Genomic DNA, 21886 nt, shown 5'->3' with positions numbered 1-21886 from the left:
CCAAACCTGTGACCTCTACCACCTAGAAGGATAAGGGCAGCAAATGCATGGGAACACCACTACCTGCAAGTTCCCCTCCAAGTCACACACCATCCTGTCTTTGAACTATATCGCTGATACTTCACTGTCGTAGGGTCAAAATCGTGGAACTCCCTTCCTAACAGCACTGTGGGTACCTACCTCACATGGACTACAGCGATTCAAGAAGGCAGCTCACCACCACCTTCTCAAGGGCAATTCGGGATGGGCAATAAACCTAGCCAACAGCGCCCACATCCCATGAATGAATTATTACTTCTTGTTTCACCTTTTCTTTTTGTCCTATTCAGCATTGACAGTGTCCTACATTACAGATCATGGCTTCTTCACTTTGATTTGTAAGTTTTTTTCCAAAAAGGAACATCCCATATTTACTTCTTTTTCACTAAATAATTAATTCAAAAATCTTATGCTTCGCTTGTGTTTTCTTCCTTCCAGATTACAATGTCCATTTTAGAGGGTGGAGCAAATCATCGAGTGGCTAAAAGGCATGTCAAAAGGCCAAGCTTGGAAGAATAACCTGTTCATATAATATATTTAAACTATTGTGTTATGTATTAAGCAACCGGGCAATCTTTAACGTGGTTTTTTTTACATCAATAAGGGAACTAAATAAAGGCAGCGATCAAGGAGCTAATCACTCTGGACCCAAAGATAATATTGTTTGAAATCCAGAATATCTAACTTTGCATTCAAGACTATATAAAAATTTTGGATCAGTCAAATGGGAACCCATCATTCGGAATTCCCAAACAGAAAGTCTTCCGGTCAGTGACTGGTTTCCTACCCAGAGTTTCAGCCTGATTGACAACTGAGCCTCGATTTGGACGGGGAGTCACTCACTCACGGCGGCAGCAGCTGGAGCAGGCGGACGGGGTGAGTTTGCATCTGGAACGGGGGGACGAAGGGGCAGTTTGGAGATCTTGTTGGGAGGGCTCCGATAGCGGCCACTCGGATCCAGGCGGGAAGGCACTCAGTTCCAGAATCCACAAAGTTTTCCCCTTTGAGTGAGAGGCCCGAGGACGATGCAGTTACATTTTGTAAGCTGATTGACAGTGAGGCATATTAAAGTTCCATAAAAGCAAAATACTGCGGATGCTGGAAATCTGAAATAAAAACAAGAAATGCTGGAACGAAAGAGAAGCAGAGTTAACGTTTCGGGTCAGTGACCCTTCATCGGACCCGCTTTCCTGGGTCAGCATGGGTGCCCTGCCAACCTCCAGGATCAATTACAGCCCGAAATAGGCGGTTTACAGGAGGCTTGAGTCAGAAAACAGATACCCAAACCAAACCAGCCCGACGTTTCAGTTAAAATTCATCTTTATTCAGTTGTCATCTTTGACAGAACATTTCCCTTGTTTCAGTAGTTTAGGAGCCACAATATTCAATTCAGCAGTTAATTATTTCTGTTATCATGTAAAGTTTGCAATTTACAATCATCGAATAATACAGCACAAAAGGAAATCTTTCAACTCATCAAGTCTCCAGTGGGCTCTTTCAAAGAGCAATCCAGTTAGTCCTACTCTCCTGCACTTTCATCATATCACTGTAATTCTTCCTCTCCTGAAAATATTTATCCAATTTTCTTTTGAAGACTACGATAGAGTCATGGAGTTATACAGCACAGAAACAGGCCCTTTGGACCACCATGTCCCCACTGGCCGTCAAGCCTATCTATTCTAATCCCATTTTCCAGCACTTGGCCTGTAGCCTTGTATGCTATGGCATTTCAAGTGCTCATCTAAATACTTCTTAAATGTTGTGAGGGTTCCTGCCTCTACCACCCCTTCAGGCAGTGTGTTCCTCTGGGTGAAAATTCTTTCCACAAATCCCCTCTAAACCTCCTGCCCCTTACCTTAAATCTGTGAGTCCTAGTTATTGACACCTCCGCTAGGGGAAAAGCCCCCCCTTAGCCTTCTCTGTTGTAAGGAAAACAGCCCTAGCCTATCCAGCCTCTCTTCATAGTTGAAATGCTCCAGCTTAGGCAACATCCTGGTGCATCTCCTCTGCACCCTCTCCAGTGCAATCACATCCTTCCTATAGTGTGGTGTCCAGAACGGTACACTGTACTCCAGCTGTGGTCCAACTAACATTTTATATAGTTCCATCATAACCTCTTACTCTTATATTCTATGCCTCGGAAAATAAAGGCAAGTATCCCATATGCTTTCCTAACCACCTTATCTACCTGTGCTGCTGCCTTCAGTGATCTATGGATAAGTACACCAAGGTCCCTCTGACCCTCTGTACTTCCTAGGGTCCTACCATCCATTGTATATTCCCTTGCCTTGTTAGTCCTCCCAAATTGCATCACCTCACACTTCTCAGGATTAAATTCTATTTGCCACTGCTCTGCCCATCCTACCAGCCCATCTATATCTCCTCACCATTTACGATATCACCAATTTTCGTGTTATCTGCGAACTTATTGATCATACCTGCTATATTCACGTCAAAATCATTAATGTGCACTACAAACAGCAAGGGTCCCAGCATCGATCCCTGTGGTACACTGCTGGTAACAGGCTTCCGCTCACATAAACAACCCTCGACCATCACCCTCTGCCCTCTGCCACTGAGCCAATTTTGGATCCAACTTGCTAAATTGCCCTGGATCCCATGGGCTCTTACCTTCTTAACCAATCTCCCATGTGGGACCTTATCAAAAGCCTTACTGAAGTCCATGTAGACTACATCAACTGCTTTACCCTCATTCCTATATACCTATATTCTGTATGCAGCACCATATCAGGCATTCCAAATCCTAACCACTCATTGGTTAAATAGTTTTTCCTTGTGTCGCTTCCAGTTCTTTTGCCAATCACCTTAAATCTGTGCCCTTTGGTTATTAACCCTTCAGCCATTGGAAACAGTTTCTCTTTATTTACTCTATCTAAACCCTTGATGATTTTAAACATCTCTATCTAATCTCCTGTTAGCTTCCTCTGCTCCAAGACAAACAACTGTAGTTTCTTCAGTTCATCCACGTAACACACAGTTAAACAGAGCAGCAATATACCGTGAATAACAGAATTCTTCAGATATTAACTGGTAATGAATTAAATATTAACTGTCCTTAAAATCAACAGACTTCCATTTCCTCCGTTGTCCAGTAGAAACATGGCAGACAGGATGAGTAATATCCAACCAGAAAAACTTTTCAGCTATAAAGGCTGTAACCTATCAAGCATCCACACCATTGAACGTTTGGATCAAATGGAAAATTATGATGTACGCGATTCTGATGTCTTTGTGGTAACTTATCCTAAGTCTGGTGAGTAAATAGGATAAACGGAGGATCCATATTATTCTACATTTGAACTTGTACATATTCTATGCATTAGATGGATCTATATAACTGGAAAGTGTAATAGACATAGTGTATTATGGTAGTTATAAAAATATCAGTATATTAAACAATATTCTGTCAAATATAATTCTAAGCTAATTCCTTATTTGTTTATGTTTTTACATTGAACCTTGAAGGCTTGTCTTTCTGATTTGTATGAAGGTCAAACTGTTTTCATTATTATGGCAGAAAATAGCATAGTAACATAAAAACAACACAAAATTATGCAAGGGTGAAAACTGATAAACAGGCCCTGAAAATCTTTAGGCCATCTATCCTGTTGTAGGTACCTGGGTGGACTTCTATTTTCAGTATTCTCGATTGGATATCAGCCAAATGGGAGTGGTGCCACAATTTGCAGACAATACTAAAATGGGAGGTGTAGTTCATTCTCTCTAATGAATTCCATCGTATATCCTGTAATCCAGAGGATGGTGATGGTCTGGAACTCACTGCCTGAAAGGGTAGTTGAGGCAGAGACCCTCAACTCATTCAAAAGGAGTCTGGATATGCACCTCAAGTGCCGTAAGCTGCAGGGCTACAGACCAAATGCTGGTAGGTGGGATTAGAATAGGTGGATTGTTTTTCGGTCGGCACAGACACAATGGGCCAAATGGCCTCTTTCTGTGCCTTAAACTTTCTATGATTCTGTGATGCTATGAATGTTTGTTGTTCTCATTAAAAACATTTACAGGAGATATGATACAATTGTTTAAAATTATGAAAAAAATGGGAAAGGATAGATAGTATCAGACTGTTTACATGTCCAGAGCGAGTGACCATAGATACAAGATTAAATCTAATATTTAGAACAGGGGGCAAGAGATAAATCTTTGCAAAGAATTATGAAGGCTTGAATTCTTTTCCAGGGTTAGTGGTTGAGGCAAGAACTACATCAGCACTCAAGGTTCGATAGGATAGGTGGATGAAGGAATATCTGAACAAGTGGATAGATAGGAAGCACAAGCTCAATGTTAATGACCAACTACAAAATACTACAGAAAACATATGCAGATTAGCAAAGTGGGCACACAAATGGCAGTTGCAATTTAATGCGGGTAAGTGTGAGGTAATATATTTTGGAAAAAATAAACTAGGAATAAGAGTGTTGTCATGCAGGCCCCCACCTGCCAAGAATGAGGCATATTAATTTCGCCACATGGACATTAAATTTCAAATTGTTGCTGGGAAGAAGAGAAGGCCTATTACAAGGGGTTGCCAAGCCCCTGGCTGGAAGGACATATTAACAGACACTGCTTGGAACAAAGGACCATTCCCTGACCCACCCAATACACAAAGCCAGAAGTGGTTATACCAGTCATGTGACTACCCTGCTGGCCAACTTGGGGAGCTTTAAATTGTAGAGACAGTGTTTGAACTGGGAAAAGCTCTTGGCTCCTGCACTGAAGCAGACCTCCTATCTGCCTGTCTGCTCCCATCTCTTTCTCACAGAACTCCAAAACCCACTGAAGACACATGAACCCCAAGAGAGAAAAGTCTCCTACAGTGAACAAGGTTTAAGAATAATACTGGGCCCCAATGAAAAGCAAGACCATATCTTCAATCAAGGATTCTACAGCGAGCTCGAAGCACAGTAACAAAAAACCCTCCTCAGAGATTGCCTCAAACTTTTCCAAATTATCTTTTCTTCTGCTCTTTTCTGCCCCTATCTGCATGTGTGTATCGTGTATGCATGCTAGCATGGGCGCGTTGTGTATCCGTAGGCGTTAGCCGAATTAGAGTTTGAGCTTAAGTTTAATAAATTTCACTTTTCTTCTTTAAACCTAAGAAAGCCTGTTTGTGCTCATTTCTTTGCCTTATAATTGGAAAGCGATGAACAAGGATTCACCAAGGGGGAGCTAAAAACACAGTGTGTTTAAAAAAAAAACTCTGTTACAGTAAGATCAGGTGAAGGCTGAAAGGGAATCCTAGACCTCTTTCTCACCTTATTGTAACAGTGTACACTCAATAGAAAGACACTGGGACTCGCGGATAAACAGAGAGACCTATGGCTTCAAATGCATAATTCCCTTAAAATGCAGTGCATTTAAAAAAAGCTATAAAAATGGCAACAACATCTTGGCTTTCATAAATAAGAGTACGGAGGTCAAGGGCAAACAGATAATAAATTTAGACAAGATTTTTTATTAAGCAACAGTTGGAGTACTTTGTGCAGTGATGACTGCCCCAGAATATCGTTTTAAAGAAGGACTGAAATACTGGGATAATTTCCTCTTCAGTAAAGAAGGCTGAGGAGAGTTAATAGTGTTTTTAAAAATTATGAAGGACTTTGACATACTGCATGAGGAAATTTTTTTTCCTCTGGTTGAGCACTCAATGATGAGGCACATTCCCCTGCTCTTCTTCGTACCATTAAGTCCACGGAGCTAGCACAGACATAAGGGTTGAGTGACCTACATACGAATTGGGAGCAGAAGTAGGCTATTCAGCTGCTCTAGCCTGCTCCGCCATTCAATAAGATCATGGCTGATCTGTTTGCGGCTCGAATTCCACACTACCATCTACCTCTGATAACCTTTGATTCCCTTGCCTAACAAGAATCAATCTACCCCCACCTTAAAAATTATTCAATGACCCTGCCTCCACCACCTTCTGAGGCAGAAAATTCCAAAGTCACACAACCCTCCGAGAGAAAAAAATTCTCCTCATCTCTGTCCTAAAAGGGCAACCCCTAATTTTAAAACAGTGCCCCCTAGTTCTGGACTCTTTCCCCCCCCCCCCCCCCCGCCCCCCCCACAAGGGCAAACATCCTTTCTACATCCACCTTGTTAAAACCGTTCAGGATCTTATGTACTTGAATCAAGTCTCCCCTCACCTCCTTCTATCTTGTAGATTTCTATGGTTCTGTAGTTCAGTGGACCACGAGAAAGGGAAAAGGAGCAAAAGTCATGCAAACTCAGCTAGAAACTATGTTATTTTGTAGCATTATGTGAAGACAGGTTGTACCATTTAAATTATGAGTCCAATCATATCTATCGCCTTCTATGTTCACCTGCTGTGAGACAAAGCAGTCTAACGATTTGTATCTGGCCTTACCTTGCTAATGTTTTCTTGATCAAAAGATTGAGAGGTAAGTGTGGGCATATGCAAAAGTTGTATATCTGGTTCCGATCACAAGGGGGTAGGTACTATTGCCATACGCATTACTTTGCTGTACATATGTATGCATGTGTATTTGCATTCATATATGCACATGCCTATACTCTGATATGCATGAGCATAGATTTTGCTTTAGTCCTCAGATGATTGTGCCAATTGAGGCTGCAGTAATGCAGAGGGAATTGTACCCAATGTTGGGGACGTACATGAGGGTTATCAGACTTAATATGTGGGTGGGGGAGAGGTTGTTGAATAGCGTAAAATCTGGAATATGTAGGTTTCTGCAAACGTTTATGTTTTTTCCCTGAATTTTCAATTTTTCATCTGTTTATATCACAGTTTGTTTTTAGAGCGAGGCGAGTGAGGAACTGCCTGATAGCTGCATATCAAGAGAATAGTTTTTGGTGCCTTCTAATTGGGGAGAGCAAATTTGGAGGAAGAGAAGGTTAGAGTGGAAAATCTTTCTGTAATGTAATAGATGAGATAACAAAAGTAGTAAATAACCAGTTGGAGTGCAAATACCATACATTAATAGAGGAAAGCAATGTTTGTAATCCTGTCAGTTATTAAGCTGAGAAGAAAATTTTGTAGGAGGTATATCTTCAATTAGTTCTCACTAGCAAAGTTCGGACAGAGTGAAAACCGTTAGAGCAAATTAGGTTTGTCACCTGCAACTCTGAAGGGCAAACAGACCGGTATAATTCAGGCACAGTGCACAGAGATTGGGAAAATATTCATATTTCAGTATATAAAATGATCCTAAATTTGTATCATTTCTGTGAATAAATGTAGAGAAACATGTAGAAAACTGATATCTACAGATTCTGTTCATTCTAATGTAGATTATATGTTACCTTTGTTTCACCACTTAACAAATGCATTTGAAGAGATTAGCTAATGACTATTCTGTAATACCAAATAAAGGAACAATATGGATGCAGAATATTATGAAATATATTTATATGGAAGGAGATCTACAAACAGGAGAGTGCAATGCATCCTATTTTGAAGTTCCCTGGCTTGAGATAGCACATAAGGAAATTAATACTGACGACCGCCCTTCACCTCGTTTGTTTGTTACACATTTACCTTATCAACTGATACCAAAAGCTCTGAAGAACAAAAAGACCAAGGTAAGATTTTATTCTTCCAAAACCATCTTAAAAGTGCTCAATCCAGAAGCATAATTTAAATCAAACTTTGGGAGGAATATATGCACGATGGTCTCTTTCATTCAAAATGTACAAGTGTCAGATAAAACTTCAGAATCATATCTAGTATGGTTAGCATTAGAATGGGGCTACAGTCTCAAAATAAGGGGTCAGCCATTTGGGACTGAGACGAGGAGAAATCCAAGGGTTGTGAATAGGAACATAGGAGCAGGGGTAGGCCATTCAGCCCATCGAGCCTGCCCCGCCATTCTATATGATCATGGCTGATCTTCCACTTCAATGCCTTTTTCCCACACTATCCCCATATTCCCTATGTCATTTGTATTTAGAAATCTGTCAATCTCCTTTAAACATATTCAATGACTGAGCTTCCACAGCCCTCTGAGGTAGAGAATTCCAAAGATTCACAACCCTCTGAGTAAAGAAATTTCTCCTCATCTCTCCTAAGTGGCTTCCCCTTATTTTGAAATTCTGTCCCGATTCTAGACTCTCCAATCAGGGAAACATCTTAGCTCCATCTATGCTGTCTACGCGGCACAGTGGCGCAGTGGTTAGCACCGCAGCCTCACAGCTCCAGCGACCCGGGTTCAATTCTGGGTACTGCCTGTGTGGAGTTTGCAAGTTCTCCCTGTGTCTGCGTGGGTTTTCTCCGGGTGCTCCGGTTTCCTCCCACATGCCAAAGACTTGCAGGTTGATAGGTAAATTGGCCATTAGAAATTGCCCCTAGTATAGGTAGGTGGTAGGGAAAATATAGGGACAGGTGGGGATGTGGTAGGAATATGGGATTAGTGTAGGATTAGTATAAATGGGTGGTTGATGGTCAGCACGGACTTGGTGGGCCGAAGGGCCTGTTTCAGTGCTGTATCTCTAAACTATCCCTTTAAGTATTTTGTACTTTCACCTCTCATTCTTCGAAACTCTAGAGAATACAGGCCCAGTTTCCCCAATCTCACTTCATAGGACAGTCCCACCATCCCAGGAACAGGTCTGGTGAACCTTCGTTGCACTCCCTCTATAGCAATAATATCCTTCCTGAGGTAAGGGGATCAAAACTGCACACAGTACCCCAGGTGCATTCTAGCCAAGGTTCTATACAAGTGAAGCAAGACTTCACTACTCTTATGCTAAAATACTCTTACGATAAAGGTTAACATACTATTAGTTTTCCTAATTGCTTGCTGCACCTGCATGTTAGCTTTCAGTGACTTATTGACGAGGACACTCAGGGCCCTTTGTACATCTACACTTCCTAATCTCTTACCATTTAAAAAACACTCTGCACATCTATTCCTCCTACCAAAGTGAATATCTTCACATTTTTCCACATTATATTCCATCTGCCACATTCTTGCCCACTCACTAAGTCTGTCCAAATCCCCTTGAAGCCACTTCACATCTTCCTCACAACACACATTCCCACCTAGTTTTGTGTCATCTGCGAACTTGGAAATAATACATTTGGTCCCCACATCCAAATCATTGATATATATTGTAAACAGCTGGAGCCCAAACACTGATCCCTGCGGTACCCACTAATCACAGCCTGCCAACGCCAGAATGACCAGTTTATTCCTACTCTCTGCTTTCTGCCTGTTAAATATCCTCAATCCATGCCAGTCTATTTAGCCTCACAGCTCCAGGGACCTGGGTTCAATTCTGGGTACTGCCTGTGCGGAGTTTGCAAGTTCTCCCTGTGACCGCGTGGGTTTTCGCCGGGTGCTCCGGTTTCCTCCCACTGCCAAAGACTTGCAGGTGATAGGTAAATTGGCTGTTGTAAATTGCCCCTCCTTGAGGTAGGTGGTAGGGAATATGGGATTACTGTAGGGTTAGTATAAATGGGTGGTTGTTGGTTGGCACAGACTCGGTGGGCTGAAGGGCCTGTTTCAGTGCTGTATCTCTAAAATAAAAAAATATTTCCTCCTATCTCGTGTGCTTTAACTTTGCTAATCAATCTCCTGTGACAGACTTTATCAAAGGCTTCTGAAAATCCAAGTACACCACGTCCACCTCTTTATCAATTCTTTTAATAACATCCTCAAAAAAACTTTGACAGGTTCATCAAACTTGATTTCCCATTCATAAATCCATGTTGACTATGTCCAATCAGATCGTTATCATCCAAGTGTCCATTTATCACATCCTTTAGAATAGATTGTAGCATTTTCCCAAAGACTGATGTAAGGCTAGCAGGTCCCTGTTTTCTCTCTTTCTCCCTTCTTAAATAGTGGGGTGACATTTGCAACCTTCCAATCTGCAGGAATGGCTCTAGAATCTACAGAATTTTGGAAGATGATCACCAAAGCATCTACTATCTCCACAGCAAGCTGTTTCAACACTCTGGGATGTAGAATATGAGGTCCTGGGGACTTATCAACCTTCAGCCCCATTAATTTCTCCAATACAATCTTCTTACTCATACTAATTTCCTTTAATTCCTCATTCCTCCTAATCCCTTGGATCTCTCATTCTGGGAAATTTCTTGTATCTTCCTCAGTGAAGACAGACACAAAGTAATCATTTAGTTTCTCTGCCATTTCTCTATTCCCCATTATAAATTCTCCTGACTCTGCCTGTAATGGATCTACATTTGTCTTAGCCAAACGTTTCCTTTTTATGTACCTATAGAAGCTTTTACAGTCTGTTTTTATATTTTTTGCTAGCTTACGTTCAATTCTATTCTCCCTTTCTTTATCAGTTTCTTGGTCCTCCATAGCCGTATTCTAAAATCCTCCCAATCTTCAGGTTTACTACTATTTCTGGCAACTTTATAGGCCTTTTCTTTTAATCTTATACAATCCTTAATTTGTTTTGTTATCCACGGTTGACTGCCTTTACTGTAGGGGTTTTTGTGCCTTGAAGGAATGTCTCGTTGCTGTAAACTATGTAATATTTATTTAAAGACTATCCATTGCCTATGTACTGTTATACCTTTTAATGTATTTTCCCAATCCACCTCGGCCAATTTGCCCTTCATACCTTCATAATTTCCTCTGTTCAAATTTAACACCCTGGCTTCTGATTGAACAACCTCACTTTCAAAAATAATGTAAAATTCTGTCATATTATGGTCACTCATCCCTAAAGGTTCTTTTACAACAAGATTATCAATTAGCCCTTTCTCATTACATAATACTAGATCTAAAATAGCCTGTTCTCTAGTCGGTTCCTCAACATACTGCTCTAGAAAACCATCCCTAACACCTTCCAGAAACTTGTCCTCCACAGCATTAGTGCTCATTAGATTTACCCAGTCTGTGTGCAGATTGATGTCACCCATGATTACTGTATTACGCCTGTTACATGCTTCTGTAATCTCCTGATTAATGCCATGCCCCACACTACCACTACTGTTTGGCGGCCCATAATCAATTCCTACCAATGTTTGCTGTTTCTTAGCTCCACCCAAACAGATCCCACATTTTGTTCTTCTGATCTGAGATCCGCACTTACTAATGTACTGATCCCATTCCTTATTATCAGTGCAAGACCATCTCCTTTTCCTTTTTGCCTGTCCTTCCTAATCTTTGGAATTCTCTACCTCGGAGGGCTGTGGATGCTCAGTCAATGATTATATTTAAGACAACGATTGATAAATTTTTGAATACTAAGGGAAGCAAGGGATATGAGGTTAGACTGGGAAGTGGAATTGAGGTAGATGATTAGCCATAATCTTATTGAATGGTGGAGGAGGTTTGAAGCGCTGAATGGCCTAATCCTGCTTCTATTTTCTATGCTTTTATTTATGTACTCTATACAGTAAATGTGGTTTCTACAGCAATGGGAAGTGTATCCTATGTAACAGAAGCACGTCAGTAATCGGTTCTGTATTGTTGATGTCAACTGGATGTCTACCGTGCAGAAACTCAACATCATATTTAAGGGCTTCCAAGCTACTGAGTAATCTGTTTGTCCGATGTGGAATTACAACTCTCCCAGTAAGGGTACATCTCACCCAAGTCCAAAAAACCTGGGCACAGGTTAATGGGCCAAATCCCAGGAATGCCCAACTATGAGCAGAGGTACTGCAGGTGTTTAACCAGATGTCCGTCTTAGTAATAGCATTCTTGCCTCAGGTAATATAAATACAATCAATAACATCCAATTCAAATTTATCAATGCAGCCTAGAAAGAAAGAACAAAGAATGAAAACTACTATCTTAAAATGAGCATTACCACTATTTACAATGATGTTTTATTTGACAGGTTATCTATGTCTACAGAAACCCCAAGGATGTTGCAGTTTCTTTTTATCATTTTCACAAGTTTGCTAATTATTTGGAAACCCCAGAAAATTTTGGAGCTTTTCTGCAGACATTTCTGAATGGCCAAGGTAAACTGGCACAAATTGCTCTCTCACTTTCAGATAGGTATCCACAGACTCTGATAATATACACGAGGAACTTGACATTGAGCCTGGTGAAAGTCAAATTGGTACATCTTATTCAAACTCTAGTGTAGAAAAATCTTTCTAGCTTTCCAAATGACAACTTCTCAAATGACATCAGCTGAAATAGCTTTCTATCCATTTCTAATGATAATTTCCATAGAGTAGATTTAGGCAGATAAATAGACCTACAGAGTATTCGTTAATTTTGAATAAAATAATAAATGTAAAGTTGTACTGTAGCTTGTGAAAATGTTGAATTCCTTAAAGGGTTAAAGTGCATCAGCAATTTATCTTCTGATTTGTGATTCCCATTGCACAATTTGTATTGGCATTGGCACTAGGTAAACAGCTGCAGCTTTGTATAAAGATTAAAATTTGACCCAATGGGGCCATTTTGTGGAATGTTTACTACCATTAGTTTTGCTGCACTTCCTTAGCGATCCTGTCCCCATAAATTAATTTAAGGATCAGCATTAACCTCGTGCACTGTTTTAAAATTTCACGTTTCAGAATTGAAAATAATTGCTTGATACTCAACAGTTGAAAAAACACTATAGGCTGATCATTCTATTTCTTAAGCTCAATAATTTTATCAATTTTAACAATGTCATTTCAACAATTTTAACTTTTGTTTTCACGCTAGTGGATTATGGCAGCTGGTTTGACCATATTAAGAGTTGGTACAACCACAGATATGAATTCAACATTCTATTCCAGTCGTATGAAGAGATGATCAAGGTAAATTCCACTTATATTTGACCCCAAGATGAATTTCTGACCATATATCCACACCATCACTAAGGCAGTCTAATTCCACCTCTGTAATATTGCCCTAACTCAGCTTATCTGCTGCTGAAACCCTCATCCATGCCTTGACTAATCCAACTCACAGCCACCCACATTCTACCCTCTAAAAAAAACTTGAGGTCATCTAAAACTCTGCTGTCTGTATCCTTACATGCACCAAATCCCCTGTGCTCACTAACCTATACTGGCTCCCAGTTAAGAAACGCCAATTTTAAAATTCTCATCCTTACTTCCATAGCCCTCCATGGGCTCGCTCCTCCCTATCTCTGTAATCTCCTTCAACCCCACAACCATCCAAGATATCTGCACATCTCTAAATCTGGCCTCTTGTCCATCTCTGATTTTAATTGTTCCACCATTGATGGCCATGCCATCAACTGCCAAGGCCTTAAGGTCTGGAATTCCCTCCCTAAACCTCTCTGCCTCTCTACCTCTCTTACCTCCTTTAAAACCTACCTCTTTGGGCAAACTTTTGGTCATCTGTCCTAATATTACGTCTGATTTTGCATTATATAGTGCCAACCATGGTACTCTTGCCTCTGAGTCACAAGCTTCTGGGTTCAAGTCCCACTCCAGGGCTTGAACACAAAACTCGAGGCTGACAGTCCAGTGCAGTAGTGAGGGAATACTGCACTGTAGGAGGTGTTGTCTTTCGGATGAGACTTTCAACCAAGGCCCCATCTTCCTGTTCAGTTGGATGTGTAAGTTCCCATGGCACTATTTTGAAGAAGATCAGGGAAGTTATCCCTGCTATCTTGGCCAATATTTATCCCTCAATCAACATCCCAAAAGCAGATTATCTGGTCAATAATATGTTCCTGTTCGTGGGAGTGCGTGTGTAAATTGGCTGCTGCATTTCTTGTTGTTAAGAGGCTGTAAGTAAAGGTCACCAGAGGAAGTGATGACACATCACACATGACCAGGGAGTTGTGGCGTATCCCGACAGAGTGAGATGTGTGTCGATGTAGTAGCTGTGTATCTTTATCTTCTAGTTTAAGTTATAATAAAAACCCACAAATTCTTTGAATATTACTTTGAATCTTATAATAGTTCACATACCAAAGGAATAAGTAATATTGCATGGTGGCAGCGGTGGGATGTTTTTGAAGAACATCAAATATTGCATCTTGGCAATTTTGATTTTTTTTACTGAAACACATCAAGAGTGAATTGTGGAGTGCCTGAAGATTCAGGCGGAGAGCAATTGGCAGGAGACCCCACAACAGTACAGCAAGCTAAGACTGCAGATAGAACCCCAGGAGCTGTTGAAACTCTGAGTACAGCAGGCAAACTGCCAGGAGATTGGAGCTGTCAACTAATCTGACAGTGAGTTGAAGAATTTGAAAAGAAGTAGCTTCAGCAATCACGGCTTTAATTTTCCCAGTTTGTTTAGCTTTGTGGGTGGGGCCTAAGCTGAAAAGAATGGGAAGAGCTCAACAGTGCCACTGGCGGTGCAGCCCAAAGTAAAAGGCCGGCTGTGGCAGCTGTCAGTACTGCAAGTTGTAGCTCCCTTCAGTGTGGAAAAAAACTGCTCTCGGTTTGAAAAGAATGTGAATGAACTGTTTAAACAAAAAAGCAGCTGTAGTCTCTCACTCTTACAAGGGGCAGGCCTGCAAAATTGAACCTGTCTAAAAAAAAGGAAACAGAGAGCTGTACCTGTAAGACAGAAAACATGTAGAGCAGAGAGCCTATATGCCTGTGAAAAAGAAAACCTGTAAAAAGTCTTATATTTATAAAAAGCAGGATCTTACAGAAAATGACTTTCAGATACCAATTATGGATTGGAAGGCATCGGACATAGTGTCTAAATTTAAACTGTTCCGACAATGGATGGAACTGTGTTTCCTGGATAAAGAAGTGAGCAATCCAGAGAAACAAGCTGTGAAAATCAAGATCGCAATGAGCATTGAGGGCTTGCAATGGATCAACACATCAGGATTGTCAGTTGAGGATCAGAAGGGCCCTAGCAAGCTATTGGCATTCCTGGAAGATCAACTCAAGGTAAAGTTCAATTTCCAAGTACATAGGCTTGAGCTCATGACCTGCTAGTGAAGGCAAGATGAGTCCATTGACCAGTTTGTTGCAAGGTGCCGAGAGAAAGCTCAAGAATGCAACTTCGCAGATATTGAATTGTCGGAACACATTATAGAACCACTAATCGCATCTACCCCAATACAGGTCTTTCAGAAAGACCTACCAGAAAAGAAGAAAGGGAACACCATAGATGCACTACTCAATGATAGAAGGAAATTTGAAGCCATCAAGGCCCAATAGCAACAGTTACAAGCATTGGGGGCAGCTACAACAATTTGTATGGCAATCAAGGCTCAGATGTCTGCTAAACTTTGTGGCAAGTGTGACCTGACTCACCCAATTTGCAGCTGGCCGACGTACCGGGACAGCTGCAAAGCTTGTGGCATGCTGGGACGTTGGGCAAGGCAGTACAGAAGGCCAAGCTCAGATACTGCACACAGGAATGGCGGCAGATCATATGCAGAGAAAATGTCTTATATCAGAATAACAAATGCAATAAAAGGAATGCCAACACACAACAAAACAGGTACATCAGGTCAGCAGAGACAGATTGTCAGGAGGACATGGGTGGTGAACGCACTCGTGCAAACAGCGAGCAAACCTTTCACATAGTTAATTCGGATTAACATGTCAATGCTATTGCACAATCTGAGGCATTCGCTATGATTGGGATTACATGTCCACAGGAGAGTGGTAAGCATAAACTCAGAGTGAAAATTGTCATTGGAGCAGTGCAAATATTCTGCCCATCCATATACTGAATAACATGTACTTAAAGGAATGGGAATCTGTGATCCGACCCACCATGGCTAGCCTGAATGCCTACAATGATTCTCCAATCAAGTGCATTGGAATGATAACCCAGCTATTGGAGCTCCAAATGGCTACCACAAATGTTTTATATTATAAACACAACTGGACCAGCTGTCGCAGGACTTCCAGTATGCCAAGCTCTACAAATTGTCATCATACATAAAGTCATTACCGCACCAAAAATGGTAGAAAATATCCAGGTCGAGTGTATTGGATTGATCCATGTAAAGGATGACACAAAGGCTGGGAATCTTGGCACATAGAGGAGATATGACCAGATATGATCTCCTCGGGCTTCAGTTTGTTGCCACAAGTACCCAGAGGGCAGAGGGATTGCCGGTGATGTTGCCAGTCATCATTTTTCTAATCTTTCCAAACAAGGGCAGACGAAGGCATTGTATGACAGGCAAGTAGGACCAGAATTGGATCGAATGCGAGTAGGACAGAAGATCCTGAATAGTGCATCGGTAATTTGGTATACTGCAGAGATTGCTAGGATATGCGACCAGTCCAAATCATACAAGGTCCAGACACCCAATGGTGCAATTCTCAGTTGGAGCTGTATGATAAACACTACATGTGACAACCCTGTGGCATCACAGACATGTACAAAGACAAAGTCTGAGGATGAACATACAGATGCTGCGTGCATTGAGGAAGAACATGCTAATTAGAGTTCTGAGTCATCAGACTCTCGGAGGAGTTGTCAAGCCGAACTCAGCTCTGAGAAGAGGTTTATGATAACAAGGTTGGGATGAATAAGCAAACCTCCTCTATGTTTAAGAGTGTTGAACTTGTTTACTTGTAAATAACATTTTGTTTTAATCATGTATAGTCTTTGGAAAAAAGGGGGATACTGTGGGACCACCTTAAGAGGCTGTAAGTGAAGGTCACCGGAAGAGATGATGTCTCGTCACACATGACCAGGGAGTTCTGGGTGTAGCCTGACAGCGTAAGATGTGTGTTGGTGTGGCTCCTGGAGTAGCTGTGTATGTTTCTGTTCTAGTTTAAGTCATAATAATCTACATATTCTTTGGCCATTACTTGGAGTCCTATGAATCTTACAATAGTTCATATACCAAAAGAACAAGTAAATATTGCATTTCCTACATTACAATAGCGGCTACACTTCAAAAGTACATCATTGGCTGTAAAGCGCATCGAGACATCTGATGTTTGTGAAAAGTGCTATATAAATGCAAGTCTTTCTTTTCTCCTGTGAAGTGCCTTTGGACATTTTATTACATTAAAGGTGCTACATAAATACAAGTTAAGTCCTAAGAACAGCCATTTCAATAGTACCCCAGGGAATGTGAATCGATCAAAATGACATTTTGCTTGCAGACTTGCATGGTGCCAAGTAACAGTTGGAGGCATTTGATGTATTTTGAGTTATAGCACCTTGCCTATCTGAATCTGAAAAGAAGCTTAAGTATATTGCACAACAATAGTGGCCATCTGGTGTAAAAACCTACCAATAACATTGGTGGATACTATTAGTTCAACAGGTAAAGCGGAATTAACTGTTTGCAGTACTCTGGTCAGTTAGCAACATTATTCTGATTGTGAGTGGCACATTATCCATCCTTGTCCTTAACCTCCCTGCAGCACTTATGTGGTCAGTCTACCATTCTCTGTGGCTCACCTCCATAGGACTTCTGTTGTGCGGTTTTATTATGTGTTCCAACAATGTGTGGATCTCCTGGAATGACTTTTCCTCTACCTCTAGAATTTCCCACGGACGAATCCTTGGTTCATCTTCTTCCTCAATGGCTGTGGTACTCTTGGTGACATAATCTGCAGAAAAGAGGGCAACTTCCAAGTGTATCCTGATGATACAAAGCTTTATTTCTCTACCTTGTCTTACCTTAGCCCATTGCTCCCAAAACCCTTATCCAGGCCATCGCTTCGAGACTCAAACTTCTGTAATCCCAACCTTCCGTCATTCATTCCAAATCATCCAAAACTTAATTGGCTGTAATGTGCTTTGGGATATCCTGAAGTCGTGAGAAGTGCTATATGAATGCAACTATTTCTTTTAAAACTCTGCCACCTGCATCCTGTGCTGCACTTGAGCCCAGTAGCTGATTACCTGACTTCGCTCACCCGAACTGGACCCTATGCTATAACATATAGGGTAGTGAATTAATATCTTCATCTATGAATCTTTCTAAAATTTTGCCCCACCCTACCTCTGCAACCTTATAGCCTTTCCTATACTTTGACTCAGGTTATGCTGTGTATCGAGGTTAATGAACAGCAAATGCAGAAGTGGAACAAACTGGCCATAGTGTCCAGCTGTGGGCACTTTAGGAAGGATAACAAGACCATTGTGAAGATGAGTCCAGGGATGAGAGATTTTAGCTGGGAGGAGATAGAGAAACTAAACTGTTTTCATTGCACAAAAAAAGATAGAGATGGGAAAGAGGTGTTCAGAATTACAAAAGGAACAACTATTTTCATTGGTCTGTGATTTGCATACTAGTGTGCATAAATTTATAAGCACCAAATGAAGAGGGAGGTGAGGAAAAAGTTTTATATGGTTTCACAGGAAGTGGTAAAAGCAGAGTCCATATCAGCTTTTCAAAGGGAAATGGATAGATATTTGATAAAGAGCAATTTAAAATGACGTGGAGAAAGTTTGGGGAATGGGGCCATATGCATAAGCATAATGGGCTGAACTGCCTCCTGTGTTGTAAAATTCTGTAAAGCTAGCACCCATTCCTTTTCTTAACACAAACACCTTTTTGCAACATTTTTCTATGTTCCAGTTATTGTATAAATGCAAGTTGTTGCAAATTTTGGAATACTTTTGGATATGATATTAAACCAAAGTCCTGTCTGAATTCTTAGGTGAATGTGAAAGATCCCATAGCACTATTAAAAGAACAGGAGAGGAAATCTCTGTTCTGACCAACATTTATCTCTCAACCAAACAGCACAACAATAGAATACCTGGTGATTTGTCTCATTGCTGTTTGTGGGTCCTTGCTGTGGCTGTGGCCAACATAAATTGGCTACCCTGTTTTCCAATATCGCAACAGTGACTAGACTTCAAAAATACTTAATTGTGAATCATTTTGGGATATTCTGCGGGCAGCAAAGGTGCACATTTTTTTTTTTAACTGCAGTGGAATTAGCCTAAGCTTAACACAAGTTGGCAGAATGATTTAACATACTTCTGATTTTAAATTTTTAAAATGCTGTTAAATACTTCTGCACTTAAGGAAATGTCTGCATTAATTTTTACTGTTTTGTTAGTACAGGATTAGATTTTGGCGTTATCATAGGTTTGACAATGCATCTTCCCATCATTACCAACCATATCTAACCCCCACCATCCCCATACTGACAGAAAAAAAGCTGTTATTTCAATCACTGCTTACAATTTACTTTGTTTTTAAAAATATCTTATTCCATTCTCTGGATCCTGTCAGCACCAACTGCATTACATTACCCTGTACGTGGGAGAAAGCATGACAGCCTTCCACATCTGTAAAGTACGATGCATTGTTCCCATTAAGAACTCCTTGATATCTTCATAATAAGTAATCAGCTTTATCAAAGTACTCAATGGGAAAGATTAAAGATTGCAAATGTACCAGCTGTAACTCACTGCTCTCAAAGGTTTTAGGTCACCAGTGCTCTATTAAATTTCTCTCATGTACACAACGAAACACTAACCATGAGCGTCCTGGTACTCTAGGATCTGAGAATGGCAGTACTGAAATTCATCAACTTTCTTGGAAGATCTTTGGATAATAAAAGCATTGACATAATTGTGGAGCGCGCTACCTTTAAGAACATGAAAACAGACCCAAAATCAAACTACGAAAGTGCAGGATTTCCTTACTTTGATAATTCCGTTGCTGGCTTTATGAGAAAAGGTACATACTTAAAAGTTCTTTGTCAAATTAAGTGTTATTGGTAATTCACTTTATTATATTTAACTACCATTAAAAGGTTTCCCACTTTACCGTCAATGAAGTGGACACCACAGGCATTTTCTCAGGTGGCCTGGTGTGGCATATGTTTGACAAGGGACGGAGGATTAATGTGAATCATCCACCTCTAGAAGCAGCAGCATTGAGAAATGCAATAGGAGAAAGTTACTTTTCCGTTTTTTCAATTGATAATGTGCATCCTGTAGTGTCCGAGACACTTGGGACTAGCATAAATATCTTCCCCATCACTCTATATTTTGTTGACTGTTGCATCTCTTCCCAGGTGATCTGGATTTTCTGCTGGAGTATAACTTTCCTGCACTAGAAAAGACAGAGGGCTACAGCTCAGTCCTTCATTTGGCCTGCACCTTATATTAACACAAAGTTAAACGAGCATGTGCCCTTCCTTCTCAGTCGCTCCTGGTGTCATCCCATGCCATACTGCAGTAAATGATCTCAATGCACAATGCCGTGTTTCTATGTATTTCCTCAAATATTAACTGCTCATTGCAAATTATGATAAATTACTTTTTACTCCCTGCTTACAAAACCAAATTTACAGAATTACAATCTATACTAATTCTTGCTAAAGCCTATTGAAGTGCTTGCACAGCCACAGATCAAAACTGACAACTGGTTGAGAGGTTGAGTAGATTAGGATTATTTTCATTAGAAAGACGGAGGTTGAGGGGGGACCTGATTGAGGTGTACAAAATAATGAGAGGTATAGACAGGGTGGATAGCAAGAAGCTTTTTCCCCCAGAGTGGGGGATTCAATTACTAGGGGTCACAAGTTCAAAGTGAGAGGGGAAAGGTTTAGGGGGGATATGCGTGGAAAGTTCTTTACACAGAGGGTGGTGGGTGCCTGGAATGCGTTGTCAGCGGAGGTGGTAGACGCGGGCACGATAGCGTCTTTTAAGATGTATCTAGTCAGATACATGAATGGGCAGGAAGCAAAGAGATACAGACCTTTAGAAAACAGGCGACAGGTTGGAGGATAGAGGATCTGGATCAGCGCAGGCTTGGAGGGCCGAAGGGCCTGTTCCTGTGCTGTAATTTTCTTTGTTCTTTGTTGGTCACATCCCATATGAACAAACCTCCTGATCAATGGTTGCAAAATGGTTGTGATGGGTCCTGGACAAGCTTGCGGCCAAAGCTATCCACTCCAGGACTGGATCAAGGAGGTGGCTATAGTAGTGGAGATCTAAAGTAGAAAACAACCTGAAAAGTAGAGTGCTTGTTACCACTTTGACTGTTTTGCCCATTGTCTAACTTACAATCTATGTCTTATCCTTTACTTAGGGATAGTCGGAGACTGGAAACATCATTTCACTGTGGCTGAAAATGAGATGTTTGATAGAATATTCCAGGAGAAAATGAAAGACTTTCCACTAAAGTACATCTGGGAAATTGGTGACTAAAAATAGTTTCTTCAAGCATACAGAGTACTAGGAATTGCTAAATGCTTTTTTATTTCATAAAAGATTGTGAACAATTATGCAAACTTATTTCTCAATTGTTCATTCTTATTTCATTAAGATTTGTATCCAATTCTGCAAAATATTATGAGCACAAACAATTCCTTCTAGCAGGAAATAGTTTGATCACTGTTTAGAACAAACGTTTGATTTTCCAGCCAAAAGCACTTGGAAATAATCACTAACAGATGTTTTTATAATGTGGCAAGTTATTCCAGCTCCACTGAACTAAAGCAGCCTTTAAGAAATGGTGATGGTTCACTGGAAAAATGTATCAATAAACTCAATGTATTATCTCTGCTGCCATGTTTATTTTGAGCAACCACTGAGACGAAACTTCATGTCAGAATACTCCTCTATCAGTATCACTACAAATATTATAATCACTATCATTTGGTTATGTCTGAATTTTAAGCAATTTTTTAAAAATTGCCTCCAGTGACCTTAACTGAGTCCACAAGTACACATTAGGTGTGTTGCTCAAATTAGATTAATGAGTGCACTTAATTACTTCCTTCAGACTTTCAGCTCATCTGAGCCCAAGTTCTCAAAAGTTACAGAGAGGGGGCTGCTTGAGATAGAGAGAGATGTGTGTAATGGCGTAACAAAATATTTGAGAGAATGTACAAACTGATGCAAGATAGCTCCAGAAATTATATGTATGAATGTCCATCCATATGTATAATGGCTTCATAAAGTGTACAAATATACATCTATATCTTCAAAACATGCAATGCTTGAGA

General features: G+C 40.6%; 1 protein-coding gene across 1 annotated transcript; it reads left to right on the top strand.

The window, feature by feature from the left end:
• Positions 1-654: 654 nt before the first annotated feature.
• On the top strand, positions 655-21439 carry LOC137360033 (amine sulfotransferase-like). The gene is made up of 7 exons (XM_068025621.1): positions 655-915; positions 3129-3313; positions 7433-7641; positions 11884-12010; positions 12711-12805; positions 19428-19608; positions 20968-21439. Exons 2-7 carry the CDS (start codon positions 3160-3162, stop codon positions 21084-21086), a joined length of 885 nt encoding a protein of 294 aa, XP_067881722.1. The 5' UTR covers positions 655-915; positions 3129-3159; the 3' UTR covers positions 21087-21439.
• Positions 21440-21886: the final 447 nt, after the last annotated feature.

The sequence above is a fragment of the Heterodontus francisci genome, chromosome 3, assembly GCF_036365525.1.
Source record: "Heterodontus francisci isolate sHetFra1 chromosome 3, sHetFra1.hap1, whole genome shotgun sequence".
NCBI classification, from domain to species: Eukaryota; Metazoa; Chordata; class Chondrichthyes; order Heterodontiformes; family Heterodontidae; genus Heterodontus; species Heterodontus francisci.
The sequence above is the reverse complement of the archived record's forward strand: the minus strand, read 5'-3'. Positions and strand labels throughout refer to the sequence as shown.

Bases quoted from the DNA above. Each gene is read 5' to 3' on its own strand.
- LOC137360033 (XM_068025621.1), top strand. From the start codon at position 3,160: ATGGCAGACAGGATGAGTAATATCCAACCAGAAAAACTTTTCAGCTAT. The intron at 3,314-7,432 runs GTGAGTAAATAG...TACCAAATAAAG, and splicing joins GGTAACTTATCCTAAGTCTG to GAACAATATGGATGCAGAAT. The intron at 12,011-12,710 runs GTAAACTGGCAC...TTTTCACGCTAG, and splicing joins GACATTTCTGAATGGCCAAG to TGGATTATGGCAGCTGGTTT.